This window comes from Branchiostoma floridae, chromosome 3 (assembly GCF_000003815.2).
Source record: "Branchiostoma floridae strain S238N-H82 chromosome 3, Bfl_VNyyK, whole genome shotgun sequence".
NCBI lineage: Eukaryota > Metazoa > Chordata > Leptocardii > Amphioxiformes > Branchiostomatidae > Branchiostoma > Branchiostoma floridae.
The window spans coordinates 16844948-16872633 of record NC_049981.1 but is presented as its reverse complement, the minus strand read 5'-3'; the positions used below and the strand labels follow the sequence as shown (position 1 = coordinate 16872633).

The 27686-nt window shown below is 39.3% G+C and overlaps 3 protein-coding genes across 4 annotated transcripts in view; 2 read left to right on the top strand and 1 right to left on the bottom strand.

The window, feature by feature from the left end:
- The window catches only part of LOC118410872 (lipoxygenase homology domain-containing protein 1-like), a gene marked incomplete in the record, with an annotated part of 40015 nt that extends 27312 nt beyond the window's left edge, over window positions 1–12703 (bottom strand). The window contains 15 exon segments of the mRNA XM_035812743.1: window positions 6–141; window positions 670–917; window positions 1191–1311; window positions 1606–1708; window positions 2061–2205; window positions 2795–2979; window positions 3201–3284; window positions 3411–3525; window positions 3831–4005; window positions 4128–4301; window positions 4599–4772; window positions 5281–5405; window positions 5916–6083; window positions 6869–6998; window positions 12459–12703. Coding sequence (XP_035668636.1) covers window positions 6–141; window positions 670–917; window positions 1191–1311; window positions 1606–1708; window positions 2061–2205; window positions 2795–2979; window positions 3201–3284; window positions 3411–3525; window positions 3831–4005; window positions 4128–4301; window positions 4599–4772; window positions 5281–5405; window positions 5916–6083; window positions 6869–6998; window positions 12459–12671 — 2296 coding nt within the window.
- Window positions 12704–12877: 174 nt separating this feature from the next.
- LOC118412212 (small VCP/p97-interacting protein-like) lies at window positions 12878–15835 on the top strand. The gene is made up of 3 exons (XM_035814931.1): window positions 12878–13038; window positions 13743–13866; window positions 14318–15835. The coding sequence occupies exons 2-3, from the start codon at window positions 13753–13755 to the stop codon at window positions 14441–14443; spliced, it is 240 nt and encodes a 79-aa protein (XP_035670824.1). The 5' UTR covers window positions 12878–13038; window positions 13743–13752; the 3' UTR covers window positions 14444–15835.
- Window positions 15836–18499: 2664 nt separating this feature from the next.
- On the top strand, window positions 18500–25242 carry LOC118412088 (serine/arginine repetitive matrix protein 1-like). Of its 2 annotated transcripts, none has more exons than XM_035814720.1 (3): window positions 18500–19716; window positions 21705–21896; window positions 22826–25242. In XM_035814720.1, the coding sequence occupies exons 1-3, from the start codon at window positions 18880–18882 to the stop codon at window positions 23780–23782; spliced, it is 1986 nt and encodes a 661-aa protein (XP_035670613.1). In that variant the 5' UTR covers window positions 18500–18879; the 3' UTR covers window positions 23783–25242. The 2 variants fall into 2 exon arrangements, with proteins under 2 accessions (XP_035670613.1, XP_035670614.1); XM_035814721.1 differs by having other exon boundaries at window positions 18501–19716; window positions 22988–25242.
- Window positions 25243–27686: the final 2444 nt, after the last annotated feature.

Sequence of the window (27686 nt, the reverse complement as noted above, 5' to 3'; positions counted from 1 at the left end):
CTAACTTTTAGTCTTAGTCTGTCTCATGGAGATGGTTTCCTTCAGTTCCCTCTCGATGAGTCCGTCCCCCTCGTCTAGAGCCAGCCAGTTCTGACACAGGAACGTCTGCTCGTATCCAGTAGAGGGGCAGTGCACTTGAACCTGAGAATATAACAACAAAACATCAATCAAAATTGAAATTTCTCTTTCAGCATTTTCCAACAAAAACCTTATGGGCATGCTACATGAAATATCTGTGTGTGGAACAAAAGTTTGTTCAAATTCTTCTAAGTACAATACTTTGTTCAGTTTTCGAACATAGAAGCCAAGGAAGTAAAACACATAACTTCTTTAACAACCCAACATACTTGTCCATCTATTGTAACAGTTCCTACTCTCTTTCCATCAACATGCCATGCTTATCAAATTTTACTTTCTTGCTTTAACATCCCAGTAACCTGATTATATGTTGACTGACTGAGCAGTATCCATATTGTACATTTATGAGTACTGTAGTCTCCATTATCGTTTTAAAATAGTTCCTTTGTGCTGAGTCATAGTCTGCAGTAGTAGTGACCTGTATTGCGTGGGTTCCTTACTAGTCTGCCATTGGAAAAAGTATTTTTCTCTCACAAGAAATTAGCTTGCCACATATTTCTACAAAGTTTGAATCAAACTCTGTTACATTACCTTTTCACAGTACCATCCAGGTCCACTGCCAGAGTTGTCATGCCCAATGACGATCTTTGACAGTGGACTCAATATGGACCCAGTCTCAATGTCAAGGGCATCAGTCTTCCCTCTCTGGAACTTCCCGTCCAGGTAGATTTTCCCGCTAGTCTCTTCCCCGTCGACTCCCCACATTTCAATGAACACGCGGGCACTCGTTCCAGCATTACGCACATCTCCAGTCTCTACTCTGACTTGGTAAGGGTAGCCTGTGTGGGGAAGAAAAGAGAAGAGACTGTCAAAGTTGTATCCTTTTATTTCACCATCCTTAAAAATGGTCACAGTAGGAAGATCTTGATGAGAAAATCATCAATGGACTGCCAAAAACTGATCCCAGATTACAGAGGTGGTCTCTATGCCACAATTACTCTTATTGATTTATTGACTTTGCTTGAAGAGGTGACTTTCACCACTTTGGAGAAAGGCTAAAAATGCACAAGGTAAAAGGACTAAAAAATAACATTTAAACACATGATGCTGACCTCCTCTCTGTCCAGTTAAGAGCAGATCTCTCTGAATCTGCCCGTCATCTTCGTCTTTAGCAAACCAGCGGTTACAGGGGAACTCATACACACGACTCAGCTGTACGTCATCCACTATAACCTGTAAACAAGTGTGAGAACTCCATCAGATTTTAGTGCACACAAAATCCTATAAACATTGAACTATACACCCATTCAAAAATGATGGAACCCTGTCTATGATATCAAGTGCAGCACATGCATGTTGGAAAGTGTGGGAGCAGAATGACTGACTATGGGAAAGGAAATCTCTTGATCTTGTAAAATCCCAAACCTTTTCCAATAATAGCTTTATCCATTTTATCCATAACACATTTTTATATGTTACGATTGAAAAGTCCTGCAATTAGAAAAATGCAATCTGAAGACACCTTACCTTGTCTAAGAACCATCCTGCGCTGGAACCTTTGTTATCATGTCCGATCCTGATCTTTCTCATTGGACCCAGGTTAGGACACTCGATCATAAAGGTGTCATCCCTGTAACATAACAAACGATAAATTAGTAAACTGTTCTCTGACATGCTTTTTCCTTTAGTAACTACATGTCTTCATATAGTAAAATGATTAAGGTTTGTAAAGTCTGTCAAAACAACACAAAACCTGAACCTACTAGATACTAAATATTCTCATGTTTAATATCAAGTGCCCACTCTTTTGCAAGTTTACATTCTGAAGTGATTGATCATTATAGATCCTGAAAAGGCAACAGTGGTCGTTAAAACTTTGATAATTGTTGGAAGGAAGTTTACCATAATGATTTACATATCATCACCTTAAACACAACTTATTCTGCTGTCCAAGAAAGTGACAAGAACTTTTTGAAACTTACCTTCCCCTTTCAAAGTTGTTTTTGGAGTTGTCCAGCCTCCTCTCCCCAGAATCCCCTGCTTCACCAAACAGCGTGACGAAAACGTTGGCGTCCGTCCCCGCCCCCCTCTTGTTCCCAGTGTACGTGGTGATCTTGTATTTGCTCACTAGAAAACAATAATCATAATTGTTCATGAGCCAAATATCTTTAACTTAACATTTCATAGATATGTTTACTTGCTTATAGACAGACAATTTTTTTTATATCTTACCATCCAGTCATTTGTTACTAGGATCTAATTCTTCAAAATAACCAAAAGAGTTATAAACAGGACAAATGAATCATTCTAAGTGGGCAAAATTATCATAATTTGCTAAGTGCTTGATACAAGCCATCAAATTCTATCGATGCTACATCGTATGTACTAAAATGTTTTAAAAGGTCCTTGTATTCTCTCCCTTTACACATAGATTTACCCATATATTCTCTCCCTTTATACATGTACATGTACAAGTCTCAAAATCTCTGGCCAAAGAGAACAATGACTATGTATTGTGATGAATTATTGTATTTACATTATACGGCCATTATGATATGGATTACTGTCCTGTCCTACGGACTTCAACCCTTTCCGGATGTCGGAGTGAGTGACACAGCCAGACTCAAAGTCATGGCCTCTAGTTTAAGAGGTAGGGCTACTAAACCATGTAACACACCAGCTATAGAATACTGGATGTTAAGGAAAATTGACTCACTTCTTCTAACAGCTGTTGGGTCCTTGCTCCCGAGTAGATCCCTGGCAATGAGTCCGTCCCCCTCGTCCTTGGCCAGCCACTGCCCACAGGGGAAGTAGTACTTACAGGCCGGGTTCTTGATGTCCGTCACCACCACACGGTCCAGGAACCAGCCAGGAGCAGTCCCAGTGTTGTCATGCTGAATTCTGAGGGAGCAAAAGTTGTCAGAATTATTTCTTCATACATGTCAAGTACAGCAGTGTTTGGCAAGTTTTCAAAAATTCACTTTATTCTAAGGTTAAAAGACATATTTCTATGCATTCTTACTTCTAGTAAGGACATCCTTTGTTTTTCAATTTTCAGTGAAAGTTGTCTGTCAAGGCAAAAACATGTTCTTAAGTAAGAGTTAACCTTGTAAATATCTTACCTGACTTTCTGCAGTGGTCCCACGTTCTTGGCCTTGATGACAAAGATGTCACTTCTTCCCCTCTCAAAGGTCTTGCTCTTATGTCTGAAATATTGATGGAAATGTTATGATATTTTAGTGAGACACATGTCTGACTCAATAACTCAGAAAAGAACAGCCATGGTCTAGACAAGTACAATAAGCACTACGTACATACATGGCACACTTTACCTGTTCTTCAGAGGTATTCTGGCTGTGGTCCCTTTTTTGCCATATAAGGTTACAAAGACGTTTGCATCTGTGCCACCTCCTCTGCAGTCTCCAGTTACCGTGACAACCTCATATTCTGAGAAAAATTAGAATAAAAGCTAAATATATTACAATGTTTTTTTACACACATGACACAATGCTATTGGTAGGATTCAAATACAGACCATCTTTATTTATTCATCTCTATATTCTAAATCAAATAGTATTTAGAACTGTAACGTTATGTATGCTACAATCTTATTTTGGGAAATTCAGTTAGTCTCACAGCAAATGCACAAAACATGCAACTTGAAAACATATAGTTACTAACTGTACCCAACAGACTAACTTTCCGCTGTTTATCAATACTGTAGCTACAGACTAGGCAAGAAATACATGTACCTGTCCTTGCGTACTTGGTCCCTCCCTTAGCGTACAGTATTCTGCTGAGCTGACAGTCGCTCTCAAACAGGGAGAGCCAGTTGTTACAGGGGAAGACCCAGCTCTTCTTACTGGCCGTGTTTGTGATCGTCACCGACTCCAACAACCAGCTCTGCTTCCTCTCAAGACCATCATGCTGGGGTTTGGAGAAAACATGAATCTGAACTTTGTAGTGACATGATTCAAATCTGACAGAAGAAGCCTTTGTCTAGACATAAATCACTTTTTCCCAAACTTGATTTACAGTACATTACATACCTCTATAGTGACGGTTTCTATCTCTCCTATGTCAGCTGCCCTGAGTTTAAAGGTGTGTTTTGTCCCCCTCTCAAACTTGAAGTGGGACGTCTTGCTATCCTTTACAGACCCCGACTTCTTGTAAAGCCTTTTCTTGGGAATCTTTCCTTTGGTTCCTTTCATCTTAATAAATACCTGTTGGAATAAGGAACACATTCAAGTTAGCATAGAGAATCAGGACGCATGACTATAAAAGTTTCTTGGTGAGAGTTCTGTAGACTTTCAAACGGCTTTCATCAGCTCAAAGTATGGTCGTCAGTGAACCAGTCAATTTAGCCCTGAGAAGACGACAGATGGTCATCAAAACATGGGCTTTTGTATACATTTTACATTAAGCTTTCACACTCTAAACTTTATATATAACACATAAATATTGCAGTGACTGTTAGAGTAAAAGAAAGTATCAACAACCAAAAAAAACAGAGAGCATACCCTCGCATCTGTGCCTGCATTTTTCCTGTCTGCGGTTCTGACCACAATTTTGTACATCATGCCGCTCTCTCTCCTGCTGTGTTTGGTTCTGCCACTGCTGGGTCTGCTGCCAGGCTTGTATATTGCACGTTGTTTGCCCTGTGCACCCGTGCCGTACATTGCACGTTTTCTAGCCTGTCAATCAAACAAACGTTACCATTCCTTGTCATTTCTATTATGATATCATATGTCCAATAATGTAACAGTTACAAGTGTTAAGTCTGAGTACTACTGAAACCTAATGCACCTGGACCATACATTGCACGTTTTCTAGCCTGTCGATCAAAATTAGGAACATTACCATTCCTTATCATTTCTATCATATGTCCTGAATAATGTAACAGTTATAAGTGCTAAATCTGTGTACTAACTGAAACCAAATGCACCTTGTCTGTAAATCGTACTTAAGTAGAGTATGAGAAAAACTTGAGTGCTCTTGTTAAGAGAGGAAAGTCTTGAAGTTGTTAAGAGCACAAGGTCAGTAGCATGACAGGATTCAAACCCAGGACCTCTGGCTTCTGGGCCAAGGCCAAGCACTTTGTACTTATGCTACCCATTACTACAGTGATGTAAGAAATATATACATTATAATGCCAGCAAGAAACTTAAGAGTTAAAATGGCTGCTTTTGTTTTGAAACTTACCACAGCAGAGGGTGGTCGAGGGTCATACCCAAACTTCCTGGCAAAGTAGTCAGAGAGGTGGGGGTCACTCATGGGGTCATAGGAGGGGAAGGAGTGGGGGTTGTCTACTCTGTCTATGGCACGGGCTAGGGTGAAAAACACAATTATGTTAGATACATTTCATATTTCCAGTAAGAAAATAGATTGTGAAATATGCTGTTGTAACTTTTGTAGTACCTAGTAGCACACAATAAGCTTCCTTGCTGTTTCAGTAGCAGGGTGTATTTTACCTTCCCCTTTTAACATGCTCAAGGCAGGTCCTTGAGATATTAGATTGACCTCTTCCTGTTTGTATTATGCTATAAAGCCACTTTGCGCTTTACCAATATTCCTAAAACGTTGCAAGATTGCATTCAAATTCAATGGATGGCATTTCAGCACCATGAAAGTACCCACAGCAGATGTAGTATTTTAGAACTCAGCAACACAAAAACACTGCTCAATAAAACCATGTAGCAATAAACTCTTAGGTATGTTTGTTACAAGTCTTTAAATGTACTGAACCAAATTAAAGCTGAATGCATTATGCTAAAGCGTGGCCATACAGGACAGCTTGAGTGACATTCAAATATATACAGATATTTTCCTCTACTTACGAGCAAAAGGTGCATATTTGCTATAGTGTGACTCCAGTGGTCTGTTGTGAAGTTTGACATCAAACGTTTTTCTGCGCGCTCGATGAACGATGGCACTTGTGGTACGGAACTGAGGGCGGGGGTCAACGTAAGGGTCGACCCATTTTTCTGGTCTTGGTCTTATTGGGGCTGAAAAGATAGGAAAAGTACAAAAAACTGAGTTATAACATGTACATCTAGATTTATTATTGCTATAGATTCTCTTTCTAGTTTTAAGTTCTCTTTCGTATTCTTTAATTGACACACTGGCCTGCTACCATTCAAATTAACTACCTCACCAATTGGTTACTAGTAGACAATATCATCTCTCAACAAGTTGAATATACCAACACTAGTACAGTAACTGTACCAAATGATCACAGGATTCAGACATTCCAGTGTTTTTATAGGATTCAAATATCACAGACACATTTCTACAATAAGGCCACACCAATTTAATTTCTTGGTTCACGGATTTTTTCATAAAAAATATGGAGCGAGAGGGCGAAATGAAAATAATGAAAATTGTAAAATGGTTAGGGTAAAGGTAACGGCCAATCCAAAACATAAAGAAAAAAAGTTTTCAGCTTGAAAAAAGTACAAAAACACTATTTTTGTACAGTAACAGCACCTGTACCCACACTTTAAAGAGCTTATAATATAAAGGCCAATTTGCTACACCAGAAAGTTGGTGAATGGTTTCATTAATGGTGAAAATTTGCAGAGTAACACTTTTTATTTTTATTTTTTTTTTCCAAAAAATAGGAGCGAGCGAATCCGTGAACGAAGAAATTAAATTGGTGTGGCCTAATGCAATCAAAAGAAGTGTGTCCAAACAGTATAGTACTGTACAGTTACAAATGTAGTACTGTAGGTTTGCTACCAGAAATGAAACAGAATTTAAATGTTTGGAAGCTTCAATATTTGACTGATACCTGATCTTGGCCTCGCTACTGCGTACGGAGGTCGTGGGTCCATGGTTGTGACTGGTTGTGTGACGGCAGGCGGTTCTGCTGTCCATCGCATGGTGTTCCGCACCCCTGGCGAGGAGTTCATGTATTGCAGCTGGGTTGGCATGACAACAAAAGTCTATTTACACCTGTAAAGAAAGAACACACAAAACATCTATTAGTCCAAACAACAACAGTCTATGTCTAAACTAAATCTGAAATCTTATAGAATGTTATGAAATATTTAGGAAAAATTCTATATATTTGTATAACAATGAACATGCTCTTTATATTTGAAATCTATGCTAAGCCTTATAGAAATATCTAACTTTACCAATGACATAATATTTTGATTCTTGAACTTTTAACATTCAACATAGAAGTGCATGTAATTTATCATTTATTGTTGAAGACAGCTATTATTTCTTTAGTTTAAATATCAAAAGTTTCAATAATTGAATGGCAAATGAATAGCCATTGAATATCATGTTATATTGCAATTTATCAATGATAAAACTCAATTGTGTGCCTATGACTCACTATTTATTATTACTCATTATCATGAATTATACATTATGTATGTATAGGTCATGTTATTTTTACAGACAATACTTGAAGCAAACTACAATTTTGAATCATTATTTCTTCAATTTCAAGTTTCATACTTTGATGAAGTTATTGGGACCCTTGTGGTTGTTGACTCTAAATCAGAAGGTTCAGGGTTCGAATATCTAGCAGGGGCCAATGATGTTCCCTTTGAACAGCACTCCTCACCAGTTTTCAATATTCCCACTGGTGAAAATAGGCCTAAACTTCATATACATGTAAAAAAAACCCAGTAGGGTCTAGAAATCCTATCAGATTTAATAAGAGACTCTTGTTAGAGGAGAGTCACACCTTTAGCACATCAGAGAATCTAACAAGCTGTTGTCAGGTACTTTCCCATGTGACTGTTTCAGTCTTGTATGACATACAGCTTGATAATGTGCTTCACAAAACTGGCATGTAATGCCTCTGAGGTAGGAAGTTTACCATTTATGCAATGCAAACAAAAACAATGTTTGTAACTGCTGCCTCAACTTTCCTAGCATTTGCAGCCAACACTAACTGCTTGAGTCAACTAGTTTCAACTGTTCTTCAAATAACTTTCACTGTAGCTTTACGTTAACACTTCTGAACTGCCTGGAGTACTGATTTTGAAGCACTTGAACCATCCAGTGCCCAATGTTCCTTTCAGCATGACACACGATCTGCCTACTTGACCCTGTTCAAGTGACTAGAAAGGAAAATATTCCACCCACTTCTGACAAGGATTTGGAGTCAGTGGTTTGGTGTGAAGAGTGCTCCTTGGACATGGGCCATGATTTAGACAGACTAAAACATAGGCTTAGGAGAGAAACAAAAAATCACACAAAAGACTTAACATCACACTCGAACTTGATATGTACCATAATCATACAGAGACTGGTCCAGGAGCTTTCTGGTAAATCAAGCTGTATTGTACATTGCTAATTGGGTTTAATCAGACATTGAAAACATTTTAATCATTTCTTAAGCCATAACAAATTTAGACCAATGCCTTGTCTAAATATAAAGTTTAAGAATTCAGGCCATAATATATTGCTTTAGATAGCAGAATGAATTGTAACTCCCTCACAATAAAAGAATTTAATTCTTCACTAACACTTATGCCTAAATGCGTGTTTCTCCTCATGCTTTCAAGCATATTTTCTCTAAAGCCATAACTAAGCCGCTAAAGTGCTTCTCTACTGCTAAATATCTGACGTTCGTGACTGGATAAAAGAAAGCCACATGAGTCCAAGACTCTATTCACCCTGTTGTTGACACAGCACCCGTATACAGAAGCACTCGACATATTGGCAATTAGTTGTGACAGAACTGTGGAAGTACTGTTCTTCTGCACTTAGAGCTAATGTAAAGGCAGTTATAATTATCTTGTTGGAAATATAAATCATCGGTCTTGGGATTTGAATTTGAATATGAATTTGTGTTTGACAGAAAACTTGCACCACCTTCTCTATTAGTATTAGTATTACACTATTAGTATTTTGTATTACACTAGGACATAATGGTTTATTTGGGTCACATTGACTGAATGTCTTTTAACTTGGATTTCAGGAATTTTTTTTCTTTGACAGTATAAAGGATAGTTTCCCAAAGCAAAACTTGTAAACAAATCCAAAAAGCACACTCACTGGTTTATATCCCATAAGTTTTAAGATGGTACAAGTACTAGTATAACCAAGACCAGGTGTGCTGAATGCTGTCACTAAGAAACAACACAACACTGTCTCCATTATGTCATGGTGCGTCACTGTAATCTAGGTGTGGTCTACCATTACACATCTTCTGACAATGACAAATAACTGCAAAGGATCTACATCGGCATTTGTATTCAGTTCACTCTGCCAGACTGACACGTATATAGGACTTTCAGTGCAGCGATAGATAATTGCTTGATATAATGTAAGCTGGAAGTTCAAGATAGGAAATTTCACTATACATGACATATTCTTGAAGATTTTCATTTCAGATCCTTGAAGTGCCACAAATTTTACTAGCTTAAAAACATTCAGGACATACATGTACATGTACTCAAGTACAGCCATTTAAGTATATTTATAATTTGAAGTGTACTTTAATGAACACAGTTTGGGCAATTGACATACAGTGTATGTTATATTAATGCATGTAGCAGCTTTTTCTTTATTAAGTCAACTGCCTTTCAAGAGGTTGACTCATGATATCTAATATGTAATATATGTATAATCCCAAATCGAAAACAGTTTACAGGTACACTTACTGTATAGTATACCATCCATTCAACCATCCAAGTGCTTTTATGATATGAGAGTAACACTATACAACAGTCAAAAAACACATTGTGCTGACACTTTATAATTATATGTGAAGGGTGACAGTTTTTCCCAAGGCACTTAAACTTAACTCCTGTCAGAAGACAGTCATTACACCAATTAACACTAAAAAATGACAAGAAAGAAAACCGTTTTCACCATCAGGTAAAACATAGTACACCTACCTCACCTGAGTCATAACACCTGGCCAGGTAAGCCCTTTTCCTGAGTGACAGGTGCTCAATGTGTGGCACAGGTAAAGATAAAGATCACAAACATCAGGCACAATACAACAACTTTTGTACAACACTGTACTGTTATTCTTTAAACATGTTTAAAAATAATACAAATATGTACCAAGTACGGTATAACACAGACATGTGTGTTATCAGAGGCTAAACTAATGTGAAAACACTTGACATGTACTGTAGGTAAAACACAATTGCTGTATTCACATTGTAATGGACATTTGTTTGCGAGGTTGGAAAAGAATGTGCCGCATTTTACTAGTCAATGAAACAAACTTTGCAAACACACTATCAAAAGAAAGCCAAACTGCCATGATGGCATACTTTTGGCGTTAGATTTCCAAATTTGAATCATAGATGATATAGAATTTCCCTGTGTTTCGAGGCTTTGTTTCCTTAAGTAAATATGTATATGATCAAGGTGTTTAAATGTACAATTTATCGATCATCACTAAATTACCTTTAAAATCCCCCTAAAACAAATTTTAAACTACATGTATATTAACATTCTTTTTAAACTATAGAATCAAAGGTGCAAAATATGTGAACTGTTTCCGTTCTTTTGCAGTTGCTCCCAGAATGTGTACACACATACAATGTACATGTAAACGTCACAATTTTCAGACAGATTTATCATTGGAGACTGGTGCTCAGACAGGTACGTGTATACACAACAAGACATAAACTCCAGATATGGACACTTTCTTTTCTATTGCATCATTAATTATTAATGATAAGCTACCATATACCCGCCACTAAGCCCACTGAAGTTGTTTACATAGCAGCTGCATACCACATTATAAAAGCCACCTAATGCCATAAATGCATCGTATACTCATCATTTATTTCATAGAATCAACAGCATCAAAGATAATGATTGTTACCCAATTGACTATCACAGACTTTAAAACTAAATTTAAACTACTTGACTGAGAGGAATAGAATTTCTAGTTCTTTATGGTTCACTGATAGAATTAAAAAAAAACAACTTTTCTAACATAACCCAGAAAATAAAAGTTGAGTTATACTACTGTGCAAGATTAACACTGTTTCATTACTAGACAGATGTCTACAGAAAAATGGTACTTTTATCAATTTTTGGGGCTTCCTCGAACTACCATAAAATGTGATTTGAAACATGCTTGTATATTGCAAGCTCAAGCTTTAAGTAGGTATAGTGGCAAAGCATGCGTGAATGCAGCTCTGGTTAAGTGGTATTTTACAGCTATCCTAACACTTAAGACCATTTGCTCAGCCATGCTTAAAAGCATAAATTCTCTCTCCGGTGCACTTAGCTTGCCATTTATGTGTTACTGGTCAGGAATTTAAGGTTGTCTTACACAAAGATCGTCCCTGGTCCAACAATACCCGTCAGGGTGACAGACGTCATCACGACACCTCCACTCACTCACCATGACTTCAGGGTTTTCATAGAGATCAAGACTTTAGTACAACTACAAGCTACATTTATTGATATTGAATACCAAAGTCAATTTTTCAATTCAAGTCAATATTTCAGGTAATAGTCTGCTATTCAGACGAGGCAAAATCAACCATGCATTTGTTCATGCAGTGAAATTTTTGATGATAATAATAATGATAATGATAATAGTACCAAATCAATTTCATTCACTACAATGTTAACAATTCATATAGTTCTCAATTAATAACTTAATTCTTTATTCTGAACTGAACCAGTGTCCATAATGTTTTTCCCACTTTATTGTTGTCAATGATTGGTGCTAGTAAAAACATTGATCATTATGTTACTAAAAAAGGAATAAAAAGGTATTTTAGGACATAAAGATACATGCAAAATATCCAGTATGTAAAAAAATTGCCACAACAAAACTGTATGTAATCTAATTTTGAAAATATTGGGATCTTGAATGGTGTAATTATCTCTTTACTTGTCTGTCAGAGATAGTGAAATATTGACATCAGAGGATATAGATCATATGCTGAGGGTTTACACTGTGCGAAATACAATTGAATTTCAAACTGGCATCGCAATTTGAAAGAAGACAATTAGAATTCACTTTGTTTACTTCCAGCAGACGAAAAGACATGCAGATATACAGGATAATTCATTTATCAGTCATTTTATCTGGCAACCAAATTCAGTGAAAGAAGAAGAAACGTAAAAAACATAAATATTATTGTAAATATGGATGGTAGCTGGGTTAGACTTCATTCATTCATTCTTCATACGTTCTGAAATTTAATGTAAACAACAAAAGCCACAGGTAAAAAAACTTCAAGCAACAATCATGTTTGCAGTCCAACCCTTAACTCTGCCTCAACAAAATCCACAAAATCCAGAAAACAAATTTCCGAACCCTTAAGGCCTTAACCATGAGGTGACTACCTGCATAACGTACACACCTGTAATGTACCACATTATAAATTCTGCATGTGCAAGCACAAAAAACAACACAGACAAACGCTCACCTGTGTTTCCAAACCACCTGTCTTCTCTCCTGAAATCTCTGGGGGTTGCGGGTTCGATCCCCACTCCCTCGATCGCGGTTGTGTTGAACTTAACTCGCACACTTGAATGTTTCTAGGCTCCTGAGGCACGCAGGTGAAACTCAAGGTGAGAAGGACATGTTGCCGACTCCGAAAATATTTGGCAGCGTTGCTAACAGCGACCGCAGTGCGCATGCCCAGTCCAATTAGGTCATACTGACTTTGTCTAATAGGTAGGTTCAAATGTTTTTATTTTTCGCTCTTAAGCAATAAGATTGTCAAATTTGATACATTTTTCAACTAAGATAACCCAATTTTATATCATTAGATTGAATAAAAAGTATTTTGCTGTGTAAATATTATTATTTGTAGTAAATAAAGTGGTCTTAAACCCCCTCATTGAGAAGAAACCATGTGTAAATACTGTATTTACCAGTGACGTCACGAGGCTAATGGGCGGGGCATGTTTTGAACCCTTTTGCTTTCGCGACCTAGAGTTGTATTTTGGGTGTTATTGGCCCATTTTACTCTATTTCTTCGCTTTCTGGGGACTTACTCTCTGGTAAGGCTTTGATATGAGTTATAATAGTTATTGGGTTGTGCAAAATCAGTGTAAAACTGGCAATAGCAATGTTAACATGCCGAAATTTGCAACAGGTACAAAGGTGGGAGGGGGGTAGGTTGCATCACATTATAAAACTTTCACGTATTCTCCAGTAATAGTTGTTCGCAGGAGATTAGATAACGTCATTGGTTTATCCTTCTGTATAAGGTTATAGCCCTCGTTGGTATGAGAATTTAGTACCATTGTTTGTTAGCAGAATAAGACGTTAAATTCAGTGAAAGAAGCCATGCTGCCTAGTGCTCACAGTGTATTGTCTTGTTACAACCTGAATAAAGAAAGAAGACGTTAAATGTCTCGCTAAACAGAATCACATAAACTACGATCTGAAACCCAGTTTACTGTTACTGTACGTTCGCGGGGATTTAATTTCGCGTTAGCGGGAAAGTGGAGTGTTTGTGTTGGTTTTAAGTTCACGGTAATTCTATACACTGTAGTCACATACTGTAATGGAAAAATGTTTGCGGTGGTTTTAAGTTTGCGATAAGACTGCCTCGCAAAAACCACGAACATTAAACCACCGCAAACTTGTCTGCATCTACAGTAAATAAAAAACAATGAAAGAGTTAAGTGTTATGATATCCTGTTGTTAACTTAAGAATGATTCATCACAAACTATTGAACACTGCATGTTGTTACAACAGAGTGTTGAGAATGGGAGGCTGTTTGCCCTGTCTACAAGGCCAGGCTGATGACTACATCGAGACTCCCGACCCGGAGGAAAGACGACAGCAGATGTTAGAGGCCGCAGAAAAACGACAGCAAGCCGTAATACAAATTCTTAAAAATAGAACAATATAATGTAGGATATGACAGTTTTATAGCCTGGGGTAATATAACAGGCTATTCTGAAGGGGCATTTTCTTCACAGATTTACATTGGTAACCCAATCACACACACACACGCACACACAATCATTGTTTTCAAACTGCTCTATGATAGCAGTATAGTTTTGTGCTGACAATGCTTTATAAGTATGCTTAACTCAGGAATGCAGCCGAGCGGCTATGCATTATGAGTGGCCCTAACAGTGAAAACTGAAATGCAATTACTGGTACACATGTACTAGTTACACTCTACGATAAGTATTGGAGCTATATGGCTACAAATCTGATGGAATTAGAATAGCTGATTACATTTCACACATGGATATGGGGGCATGTAGTAAGGAAATATGGTCATTGATTTACCCCACTAAACTTGGTATCTTTTTTTCTAGAATGAGTCAAGAGGACTGAAGGACCCAGAGGGAGTGAAACGGGCACAGAAGAGAAAAGCAGAAGCAGAAGAAAAAGCCAACATAGCAGGACCTGGAGAAGGGGGCCTCAAGTGGCAGATGGGCTGACCTTTGACCTAGATGAGCAGTGTCCAATATAGATTTCCCCCCGCCTGTTTTTGAAATTATCAAATGCTGTGTACAGTTTGTGAACCTTTGTACCATGAGAAAGATGTGTGAAAGTGTGTACATATGTGTATAAGGATGATTACTTGACCATTACAACTGTTTTGTGCAAATAGATTAAAGCTGAAGAAATTATAAGAAATGTGGCAATAAGTTTGCACGAACCACCCTAAATCTTGAGGTTCTCTTGTTAGAGGAGTTTGAACATCCTATCTCTTTGATATACTTATTTCCCAGAATTTGAGATTTAATGCTAATTTGTTATACTTTTGTCCAAATTTTATATTCCTTTATGTTGTCATGCAGTTACCAGAATTGGTTTTCCATAAATGAAGATGGGATAGCTGAACTTCTCTCCATGTTGTCACACACACTCAGTCGCTATCTGATAGTGTAGAATAAAATTCTGTCCTAGGATGGAAGGACATATGCTAGAGACAGTCCTGAGCTAAGCTAGGGACCTGTCTGTACAGAACTGTACATGTAGTAAAATGGGTGCCTCAATGGACTAAGTGTGGGTGGAACTTGTCTAAAACCCTGGCAAACAAACACTGAAACAGCTCTACTACAATGTAGTATCCATAGGAGTAGCTAGCCACTCTTTGCTGAAATAGATTGGTTCATGAACAGACAAAGCCTATGAACAAAAAGAAGGATATTGTTTTGTATGGTGGCCAGAATATTTGTTGGGTGTAATAATTTGACAATGATAAGTTAATTGTTATCAACCTGTTTATGCAGAAATGTATACAAATTGACTTTTCAAAAAACATTTCAACATGTACATTGTACATCACACATGGTCAAAATGGAATGGTATGTTTGTTAGATTGGCAACCGACTGCCATTGCTTGAAGCTGATATGACTATTGGCATCATCAAATGTTGCTATATCATTGGAAAAAGATATTTATTGGGGTATTTCTACCACTTTGTCTTGCCATTAAGAAGTTGATATAATTGCCATGAAAGTGACAACATACTAAGTATTTAATAGGGAACTGTGGGTACATTCACATACATACAGTTTTAGGCCATGCCATTTCATTTTCCTGGTTTTCAAGATTTTAAATACATTTGTAATTGTGAAAACTACTCTTCTTCTAATGTCACAAATGTCACACATGACAGAAAGGGTGTGATCCTTTATCTTCCACTGTCTCAGAAAAAGAAGCCAAGGAACTGAACTGCTGTGGCATTCCCAAGTGACACAATACAAGCATAATCATTACAATCTCAATGTACTTTGTGCGGAAGAAAAACAAACTACTGTATTTTATTGTAACAGTCTGTCACATTCTGAGATTAAAGATGGATGGGTTGTGGCTGAGGATAGCCTTGGGATTATTGTCTTCATTTCGAGTTAGCTTTTAAATCAAAGTACTTGTACTTCTATTGTTCTTCGTTACTTGTGTTTTAGTTTTCCATCGCCTACTGTATAAAAACGGAGATTTACTTCCGGACGTTTCAAGTGACATCCTTCACTCTTCTTCAGTGTCACTATAATGAACTTACTAACAAGTACAACTAGAAACAACTGAAAGCGCTTTCTTATAAGCCCTCCCATGTAGACCCTCCTTCAATAATTTCGGTACAAGACCATGCATTAGCGCCCCTTGCAAGTTGTAGTAACACTGCAACCTCTGGACAAATCCTGACATCCACATGCTTTAAGCAGTTAGGGGCTTCAGCCAGCTCGAATTTTTTTTCCGTCAGCCAATTACAATCGTCGCAAAAAACGCGAAAATTACTTAGAAGGGCTGAACTGAGACCTTGAAAAACGGTTTTTAATGAGATTATCGTATGCGAAAGGGTGCCGACACACATTGTCAACAATTATAACAATAGCAAAACAAACAGTGTGTGGCTTTTATGGCCGTGCGTGGCGTCCCCAAGCCGCATGTAGCTCCCACCAAGGATTTTTGTCCGTCAAGGTTGACGGATTGGTTTTAAATTTTTTCCGTCAGACGCAGCAAATTTCCGTCAATTCACGGAAAAACGGACGCTGGCTAGAGCCCTGCTGCAGTTAACCAACTAAAGTGTAGGTAAATGTTGCGATAAGTGATCAGACAATACAGAATGAATGGTTATAACTAAACAAACTTTATTTGCAAGTCCGTACCCAAGTAACTGTCTCTAAAAAATGTATACAGACAGCACAGTCGTCAGTAAACACCTGGAAGTGGAGCGGCTACTTTTCTGGTGGAAGTGAAGTTGACGATTAGTGTATTCTAACACCCCCACCCGCTGTCTTATAAGCACATACATTAATAACATGCACTGCTGTAAATCATGTCCCAAATTGTAGGTGTAGCAAACGTGTCAGTTTGAGGTCAGAAAGGTGAGTTGTTATCAGAGTCAAACATGCGTGTGCTTATTGGGCGGACCAGATCACCTAGATCTTATCCTAATTACCATGTTGTAATGTATATCAGACATGGATTGTTGACGTGCATACATCGTGATGTTCTGTCAAGTATTAGAATTCCTTTCTTCTATTATTTTGTACATAATAGAGTTGAAAATTAATTCTACATGAGTCACGTACATTGCCTACGTCACATTTCCAAACCGGGCCCGGTTGGGCAGCTTTTGAGAAAGAAAAGTATGATATAAATGATATTTTTAAAAAAACGTGCCAAAAATTATTCAAGAGCAAAAATTGTGCATATTCCTTGACATGGGATTTTCGTTTTCACGAGCAGCCCTGCCAGGCCCCGGGTGGGAAATATCACCCTTAGCTATAGCATTAGAGGAAGCGTCAGTCTCAGGCAACAAACCTCTGCACGTAAAATAACCAAACACACTTATTGTGAAGAGTAGGGGTGTGCTCGGCTAAAGCGGAAGACTGCATTACTAGTGCATAAGACGTCGAAACAATGAAGGATTATGCATCGCCTCGATAACTTGTAAACTGAGACATAATTACACTTGAAGTTCAACATCCTTCACCTTTACCCTATTGAAACACTGAAGTTACTGATGGGATATTCAATGACCCGTCGGACGCCTTGGTACCCAATTGAGAGCAAAGGTCTCCAAACGTACGAATCGGTGGGGGGTTATTGTGTGGATCTCTTGCTGCTCCACCTCTCTCTCTTTCTCTCTCTTAATTATAAGATGTGCGATTTTCCTGCCACATGATCTAGCCCCCCAACTTGTCTTTATTAGGGTATTAAATCGTTTCAACGCATTATGGTTGTTTCTTGATTGCATGCGCGCGTCAAAGGAGGAAATATACAGCCTTTGCCTTCGTAGCCTTTTGGCCCATGGGGCCTTTATTTCAAAGAGTACATTAAATCGCGTTTGAAATTTAAATGGCCTAAGGTTTTCTATTGCCGAGATATTTTCCGCGCTCCAAGAAGTCTAAGAAGGGTGCTAAAAAGAAGCCCGTATCCTGATTTGAGGAACGTGGGAACGAATTTGAAGAAATGACGTCATAAGACAACCAAAGCAACCCTGTCCGATGCATCTGCTTGTTTGGAGACGACCCGAGGGCAAAGGGTCTCCCCCGGAGGAGTCTTCACACTTTCACTGTTTACAGCCGTTCATCCCCCCGGTATCAAACTCATAGTAATGATCCTTCCAAGTGTAGAACTTGTAAAAGACTCGTTGGCCTTTTCACTTTTAGATGCATTTGCCCATGTCCTCTACTTAGACGCCTGATATTTAAGCCGTCTTAAGTGCATTGTATTAACCAGTTAATCTCTGGCTTTCCAAAATGAATATCAATATGATTTCCAGTAATGAATTGTCAGAGCACCTATTTTCTTTCTTGTATCAACCTTTTTTTTACAAAAGCTCGGCTTTTTCATTGTGTTTCTCTATATATCGTATTACCGACCAATGCCACACAGCTTGCATTGACGTTGGGCCCTTTATTCATTCGCCATGGCCCGTTCGCATGCGAAGTGAACTCAACAATCCTGAGCCATCTGGGGGCCCCCATTCAACATGGATGCCCCCGAGGGATGGTTGTCCTGGAGACAATGGCTTGTCTGACTATAATGGATGGTCTTAACGCGGAGCAGGGCAACGCGTCACACACGACCCCGACATACTCGGGCCCCGAAAAACACACCGAGGCGATTTTCGGACCAGCGAACGCGCTTAGAATATTCTGAGGCTTGTTATAAGATCTATAATTTACCGCCCTTGGCTGTTTAGTGTTTGCCGATGTGTTTCTACTAAAGTGAGTGGTATTTGAGACACGCCCAAAGGTGTATAGGATCCACCTTGTGATGACGACAATAGTCGTTGGACGGGTGGAGACGGTTAGGTCGAGCCTTTGACAAAGCGGGCAGCCGAGCGGGATTATTCCTCTAAATGTTGTAGAGACTGCTTTCTCACGCCAGGAATTTCGAGCAGAGACAGCCACCATGTCGATTTTCGGCAGCAGAAGGAGCGGTAGAAGTGCGAAAAGCTACAAGACCAGGTCTTTGAAGGATCTGTCAGTGGAGTATGGCAGCGACGAGACTGTGTGTCCGATATTTCATGTTCGTTACCTGGGGACGCTACCCGTGGAGAGGTCCGCTAGGGAATTCGTGGTCCCGGTGGTTCACATGCTCTACGAACGGGGGAAAGACAAGAGTCTACCGAAGAGAACCCTCAGTATCGGCGGACAGGGGATTCTCATCGGCTACCCGAAGAACGCGATCGGGGCGCCAACACCCGACGTCGTCCCTACCCGCGCGGTGACCTACGGAATTGCAGACAACATTCACAAAGACGTTTTCGCGTTCGTCATGCGGACTCGGAGCCTAGACAACCCTCTCATGTGTTTAGCTTTCAAGACGAAGAAGCCTGAATACGCTACTGCGTTAGCTTTGTGGCTTGTTCGCGCTATTCAAGAGTACGGGCACAGCATCGGCCGTCCGACCCCACCGTCTTCTGTATCTAACCACCACAGCAGGCGGCCATCTTCGGTGTTCATGAGTAGGAGTCGTTCTGCAACAAAGGTGCTGTCCAACAAGATCAACCTCCTCCGGCGAGGGTCGATAAAATCCCTGCCGGGAAAAACGCACATCTTCCGACGACCTTCGGCGCAGAGCGCGAAGACTGCTACGTACGGTAATGGGCCGGTGTCCAGGGACTACGCTGTTGTCAGGAGGCGGAACCATTCCGGTGCGCACAGCGCCCCCCAAAGGGGAAGTCATTATGCGAACGCGGACAGTCATGTCCGGCCAGAGCGACCAAGGTCATATGTGAATACACAGGTAGGAAGTTTTTCTATTCCTTTGTGTATTCATAATGCATTCTCTGATAATACAAAATTATAGTAGTCTATAGATAGTGTAAACTAAAACAAAAAACTGTTTCTGTAGAAATTACGCCCTGAAGGTAAAGGTGATTTGTTTACAAAGTAATGTACATGTCTGTAATGAGATGTGGAATAGCCTGTAGGTCCACACTTTCTCTAAATGTATTTGTTTTGCTAGACTTGCTGTTACAACTTATAGTCTATCGAAGCTCCAAATTGGCCTCCAATGATTAGTTAAGTTTATTAATCGCCAAATGATAGTTACTCTAGCAACAGGATCTGGTTTTGGAAACGGTAAGACATTTTAGGTAGCAACCACTACCTAAGACACTGACGATAGACGTCTCGCCGTTTCCAAATTCATATCCAGTCGTTTTAGTAACTATTATTTGGCATATTTTATCACATGGATGTCTAACGTCCATCGACGTTAGTTCAGTAATAGTTTGGTAAAGTGAAGAATGCATGGTTCTCGTCCACTACAATACATTATTTAGAAATCATAAAATATATTCTTGGCGTTGCTACTCCGGTTGCTACGCCTCATTTACAATCGTGGGATCTTTGTAGAAACATATTCCTATTTCAATATTTGCCTTTTCACGAAGTTGTTAACAAAGACGTTGTTTACTTAACCTTTAGGTTATTTTCACTGGTAGTCCCACCTAGGTAGCACTCGAAACCTTAAAACTGTGTAAACATCTGGGGTTTAAAGCTCTTTGTGCTGTATAAAGCTATTAGTATTACCAACCAGCATTTCGCCAGTCCTGCTATCAAGTCCTACTGGTTCTACATCCCACTGATAGTGTGTATGACGAACCTTTAATACCTAGTGACTTATCGACCTGATGAACCCATTCAATATACACTTCATCTAAACAGATGAGAAACCAATCTACTTAAATAATTTCAAACAGATTTTCGGCTCAAAGCTGTCTTCTTCGAACATTTTCCTATACACAATCTTTCAAGCATATCAATTAGCTATCATTACGGTTCCAATTCGTTGGAAGAAGGAAATTAGTTGTAGTAGTTTGCAGCGTTTTTATGGAAGTAAATTAAGAAACGTTATTCTTTAGAAAAGTGAGATTCTTGGTCAAAGTTCACCTTGTCACATGTGGTCTAAATGTCACGTGCATATTTAGTTCCGCAATATTCTGTTTCTGAATGAAGCATTGAAGAGTCAAAATGACTTTCTTGGTTTGTTGCAGTTAAAACCTATGTTATAAATCAATGTACCAGCAATCGAGATGTTTAAGAACTAAACTAGACGTTTGAAATTATGCTATGCTAGGGTATTTCCCAAAGCTGGGCCCGTCCGAGCTGTTTGCGAGAACGAATTCGAAAGATAAAAGTTAACGATAAAATTCAGAGTTATCAGACACAGTCCCTTACTACTTTCAGCTAGTTTAGGAAGACCCATGTGAGGAAGTACATCTTTGTGTCCAAGGTAGATACAGCCCGTGATGATTCTCCAAGCTCAGCTCTTTGGATTTTTTTTTTAACTCATCAACTTGTTTTGTACGTAAGTCCCTGGTGGTCCATGTTATGTAAAGCATGTTATGTAAAAACTTAAGTGAATATTTACCACTGGCATTTTGTACCATTTTTCTCTACCACGCTCTGTGCATTGATGGAAAATACTGAAATTGGCCAAATAGAATCTTAATGATTTTCCAGATAAGTTAGACTTTAGAATCAGACATAGCTTAATTGTGTGTAAATGTATCACTCTAACTCCGTTGCTACGTTATTCACATATAGCCAGTTTCCTGTATTTTTGAAGCAACTGACAAAGAAGTGTTCTAGTAGCGACAAATGATTACTAATTGTAATCATAGAGAAAGACGTAGATCCCCCCCCCCCCCAAATCACACATCTACATCAATACCAAATATTGCCGCTCATACAATGAATAAAATTTTCATAATATTGCAATTCTAGGACCTGCAATATGTGACCAAAGTGCACGAGCGGGACACGCATCGGCCTCTTCCTCGGGAAGAACCGGTGTACGCTACCGTCAACAAACCGCGTCGGTCCGCCCCCGCCTCCCCTACCCGCAGTAATGGCGCTCCAGCCGGCACGGGGTTCCATCTCTCCGCTAACACCACCAGGAGACGGCCTCCGCAACAGGTATGGAGAAATGGTTCAGATTATATGAAGTTACAGAGAGAATCTGTAAATATAGCTCTTGGAATGCAGTAGAAAACGAACGTCATTATATAACTTTACCTTCCTTTCCTGCTATGATGCGAAAACAAGCCAATGATTCAAATTTACAAGTTTCCAAAATACACTTCCTCTATTGTATGTAAAAAAGGGGAAGTCAACTATATTGTTTATCAACATTCCAGGGAGCTACTAAGAGTTATAGAGGAGGTGGGTATTCGTTTTCCAATGTCGTCCAAGAAAGAAAGTTGGTGTTATTACAATGAAAAATGTTATTGTATCATTGAAATTAGTTTGTGATCTTTTGAATTTATTGTTTTTTTATGTCGCATGTATATTTTTCCTCGTGCATGAGTTTGAAACAATTAAACTTGTGTTTATCAACCTCGTATGGTTACAACAAAAATGCTCTGGGTATGTTAAACCACGCATGCGTATTCACACAGTCAAAGCACGCCCTTTTTTCTTGTATAAATTATTTGGCAGCAACATATAACCTTAAATATCGATGGTCGTATCTGTTGGTCATTTCGAAGCATGTGCATTCGGACGTATTTGATTGAAACTGTATTTTTGTTGACACCGTTTTACATACACTTGCAAAGTTACACACAAACAATACATAGTGACATTCCCTTGCCACCCATACTAAATACTCATACTTTCATCCTTACAAATAATCACTCTAGATTTCATTTTTTCACTGCAAGAAAATACGTCACTTGCACTTAAGTGAAGTAATCTATTGTTTATTTATTTATTTCGTATCACTGCATAATATCTTAACCATGCTATTTTCTTAATCATTCATTTTCATCTCGTGTTGATTTCTTTGTTTTAATCCTCATCGTCATTTTCATTTTCCTTCCTCTCCTTTCTATCTCCATCTTCAGATCATCCCAGACACTACGAAGACCGTCTCTTTTGAACAGAAAAATAAGAACCATAAAAACTCCTCTAACCACGTCTTGACCACACGGGAAAAGCTGTTGAACTTGATATCACCCAACAGGCAGCTCAAGCAGTCCCAAAACAAGGAATTTTTGTTTCCACAGGATGTGCAGTATGCCCGAGGGCCCGCCCCGCAACCGAGGTCACTCCCACCCTCACCCGAACGGACCCAAAGGTCCGCCGGATCTCGCGAGAGGTTGTTACAACACGAGATGTACGCCACGAGCTTGAAAGACATCACTGTTATGAGTTACGCTAAACCGCAGCTAGAGGAGACACACAACAACCGACCTTACATCGCGCCTGGAGCTCCCAACTCTAATAACAGAAACTATGCTCACGTCAGTAATCATAAAACATACGCGCAACAACCAGCAAGGCACCAGGTCCCGAACAACATCGCCGCACCTGTTGTGAATAGCAAACCGTACAACCCTGCTGTTATCAGCAAACCCTACAACCCTCCCCCAATGCCTAACAACAGAAACTACTCCCCCGGTAACAACATAAAGAAGAATTCTTCCGCTCCACCTTTAAACCACAGGTCAGCCTACTCGCCAAATCACCAGCCACATAGTGCGCCGCCACCACCAAAAGCGATCTTGAAAAATGACACTAAGAGTGAAAAATCGTCCAAGTCGAAAAGGTCGAGGCATTCGTCCAAGTCGGGTGGGAAGAAACAGTCATACAACGTACAGCAAGACGAGCTGGATAACATTGATTACGACTTGTTTGAGCATTCTGGGAATGAGAGTCGGTCGGAGCGGCCCCGTGTCGGCAGCGCAGGCCAGCAGCGGTCTGTGTTCGTGTCGGACTCGGAGGAAGAGTGGCCTCCCTATCGAGGCTCCAGCAGCTTCAAACCCGTTCCAGTACAGAGTCGCGACCGGGTAGAGATCTAACCCAACCTTCAAATCAGAACTAGATTTTTTCAAGGAGCATTTAAAAGCTTCTTGATTTTCTTTTTCTGTGTCAAAACGTACCGCCTCTTTCGCAGACCTGTATCATCGCTATTTAATGGGGGAGCGCTAGTTCGCGCTTTTGAACTGGACTAAGATTCTATAGCTACCTGTGCTCTGCCGGCATTTTTAGAGAACATTTCTGGCAATGTTGAAAATCACCGACCAGCACTACCCGAAGTCTGCGAAGGAGGATACATTTTTGACGCAGAGACGAGTCTTTGACCTGTTTTTTAATTGTCTTGAAGTTTTATACCTGGCGTAATGTATCAATATTTTAACAGAAACAACGAAAATAATCGTCGTATTCAAAGGATGATGTCCTTGGTTGGAAAGGTCAGTGATACAGTATTACAATAATTGTACCTTCCTGTCTAAAAACGCCTGGAGGCCCTTCATTGTACCTTACAAAGGATTATTCCCCTGGCAGAATAAAGATAAATGAAACAAGAATCCCGTTATGTTCTTCAAATCCTCAGAGAGAACGGACATGTTGAATATTTCAGGACAGGGTTAGTATAACAGGATGTTAGCCGACTTTACGGACATTCTATAACGGATATAACGGATTGCTTTCGCCAATTCCAAAAGGTGAAAAGACATAGGACCACTTGTGCCAGATACATATAACAAAGAGTTTTTACGTATGAAAGTAGGAGCGATGTTTAGATAAGGATTTTGTACATATTTATGAGTTAGCAAGTATAAATGATGTAGGACAGAAGAGTATCTATCAATTTCACGTCACATTCAATAAGTCGGGCACTATTGTCACTTGTCCGACTATACAACACGCAATATCTGTCAACTAGCAAAGCAATTCTGACTACTAGTAGGTGTTTTCGTAGACCTCATATTAACACTGTAAGTTACCGCTACATGTTTTATGATACAATACATGCAATGGGGCTTGGTGAATAACGTGTGCTGGCGCATTAGAAACGATATGACTTGTGCATGTACAATTCAATACTTTATACACAAACGCTGTTACAGTAACGGGCACTTTTTGTACCTATACTCAGAAACACAACATCGCCTTAAGTTTATTTAATGTATTTAGCATTAAAAATCCCGAGTGATTACGTAAGAGGATCAGACTGTGAAAATATGAGTCTCTTTTTTAATATCAACGATTTGGAACTTGAATAGTCGTTGGATACAATTAAGTATGGCAAATAAAAAGAACTCAGTGTTTACACACCTCGGTGACCTGTTGTTGCCATGGCAATTCCCCTGTGCTATTTTGTAATTGCGCAACACGCCCTAATTGACATCACCAGACAAGCACGTCATTGTGTTCTCAGAGTGTGTGAAATATCTCATAACAGACCAACATGTTCTTAGGCGTGGTCTCATTTTCAACTACAGTATTCTGAAATAAATTCTTATTTGACAACTAATATCTTGTATCGAAATGATGCCATGCTCTTTATTTCTAGACGGTAACAAAAAATGGAAATAGGGATTGTTTATTGTTGAATATTGTAACGCCATGATTTAAAAAAGAATATTTGTTTCGTATTGTTTGACGCCTTGTCTTCTGTGATAAACGGCCCGGGACAGAATGTGTGTTTTCAAAAATAGGAAGGAAGGTATATCAACAACAACATAGGACAAATAACATTATTTTTGCATGAAATGATCACTAACGCTTCACAGTCTTATCAAAATAATAGATAGCGCTGCAGCCTGCAGTACTGATTTTAAGACATGCGCATGTGAAAAAACAACAATGGACTACATGCCGAAGTACATTGGCATTTATTCGTATATTTAAACCGTGTCAACATCAAAGTCTGAGGTGAATGCCTGCCAGCGGCTGTCACAGTCACTGGGCTGTATGGGCTCACCTGAATTATTTATTCAGCACCTTTCGGGTCGGGAGTTGTCGATAGAACGGAAAGCAGAGTTTATCTGAAAACAATACACCACTAAAGCTTTATAGAAGGCGACAAGGTAGCCTGTTCCCTTGGGAACTTTTCCTTAGATCTCCGCCATTTTGGGCGGGAGGGGGCGTGAGATCACTTCAGGGACAGCCACCTCGCTAATCGATCAATGTGATTCCATATCAATTAACATTTGATCACGCACGCCATCTTCAATTTATCCATCTTATTGTTTTTACCTTATATTGCGTAATGTAAGCTTTAAACGGGAGATCTATGGGTTTTCAGGTCTTAATTGGACCAATTATGTTCATCTGTATCATTTATAAGTCGTTGAAGTTTACATGTGTGCAAATTAACAGTCAACGAATAAACAAGGCAATGTTCGCAAGTAACGTCATTCCTAACTATATAGCAAGAAATTCTATTGATGTGTGTGCAAATAGTATCTAAGATCGTGCAAACATTTTGCAAACATTAGCATCTTAGTCAGATCTTTAAACGTTCTGAATACAACATTTGATAGACAATAAACTATATGATTTTGTGACACCCAGCGTAGTTTTCGAAACGTACAGGAAAATGAAACATTATCTACATCTCTAATGAATTCTGTCGTGCTTTGTCGCGCTGAAGGTCAAAGTTACCAGTGTGTGCTGCCTGAATGACTCAGTACCGTTGTTGGGCGGGGAGCAACCATACAGACAACCTGACGTTAAAGACATGTGAATGTACAGGCCCTGGGGATTTCTGTGTCTTATTGTATACCTTGCCCTGGATGTGACCCAGGAATGACGACATCATGCAATATTGTAAATGGGTACAACCGAAAGATGGCTCCTGTATAAATATGTGTATGGACTAGCCTTTCTAGCATGCTATTGAATGGGCGTCGTTTCTTGTTCATTACGTGCAAGTTTCTGGATATATATCAATTCTGATTGTACATGCTGTGGACTGGGCATGGTACTCTGTAAATACCTATTAGCTTTTTCATATTATTTCTAGATACGTTATTTCGTTTTTTCTATACACTTATACATCGAATACTTGTCTATTGCATGGTATACACGATGGATCTTCAATGATAAGGTCAATGGACACGAATACATGCCTAGCATTGAGTGTATTGAAACTATCAACTATCATCAAAGGGATTAAGATCATAAGGATTGAATAATATCGTTTTTTTGGGGGAGAGGGCGTGATTGGGGTGGGGTGAGAAATACTACCTACGGTAGTCTATCAGCATGTCTATCAAACCAGATACTAGTCCAGGCTACCAGGCTACCCCCTATTTGGTAGACGGCCCAGAGGTTTCCGTAAACCCATGATTTGCCTTAAAGTGTTTGACCGTCCTTCCAAAGCAAGACACGTCACGGCAAGTCAGTTAAAGACAACCAGGTGTGCCTAACTTGTTGTCTCACGGGAAAAGAACTCCAACCCGGGCCCGGGGCACTTGAAAGTGCATTGACCTGTACGTTAGTACCAGTCATTATCCAAGGCCTGATTTTCTTTTCAAACAGTGTAGCTGAGTCAGGCAGGCAGAGTTCCACTAGAGTAGCATACATAACGTTACGTGAGGAGGGGTCTAGGGTCAGAGTTCTCTTGACTTGATACTCTAGGTTGAAAACAAAAACGTTAGTACGACCGTTTGTTTTAATGCAACTGTACGCTGCAACACATGGCACATGTACACAGTACTACAATGGTATATAATACAGTACTGTAGCTTTACGCACGGTATATATAAATTAATATATAGTTACGCTTAAAACATAATATAATATCAAATGAAATCTTATACATCCACACAGTTTACAAAAACCTAGGTCACGTAATACATTGTAGACGTTCATCTTGTATCTTTGATGAGTTATAAAAAATGTATCCCTCAGTGTTTATTAACATACATAGGTGGTATACTAAGAACGCGACCATTTGCACAAAACGCGACC

What these genes read in the sequence shown, in the direction of transcription:
- LOC118412212 (XM_035814931.1), top strand. Translation starts at nt 13,753, where the DNA reads ATGGGAGGCTGTTTGCCCTGTCTACAAGGCCAGGCTGATGACTACATC. An exon ending in CAGAAAAACGACAGCAAGCC is followed by an intron (nt 13,867 to 14,317) that starts GTAATACAAATT and finishes CTTTTTTTCTAG; the next exon opens with AATGAGTCAAGAGGACTGAA.
- LOC118412088 (XM_035814720.1), top strand. Translation starts at nt 18,880, where the DNA reads ATGTCGATTTTCGGCAGCAGAAGGAGCGGTAGAAGTGCGAAAAGCTAC. An exon ending in GGTCATATGTGAATACACAG is followed by an intron (nt 19,717 to 21,704) that starts GTAGGAAGTTTT and finishes TTGCAATTCTAG; the next exon opens with GACCTGCAATATGTGACCAA. An exon ending in GGAGACGGCCTCCGCAACAG is followed by an intron (nt 21,897 to 22,825) that starts GTATGGAGAAAT and finishes CTCCATCTTCAG; the next exon opens with ATCATCCCAGACACTACGAA.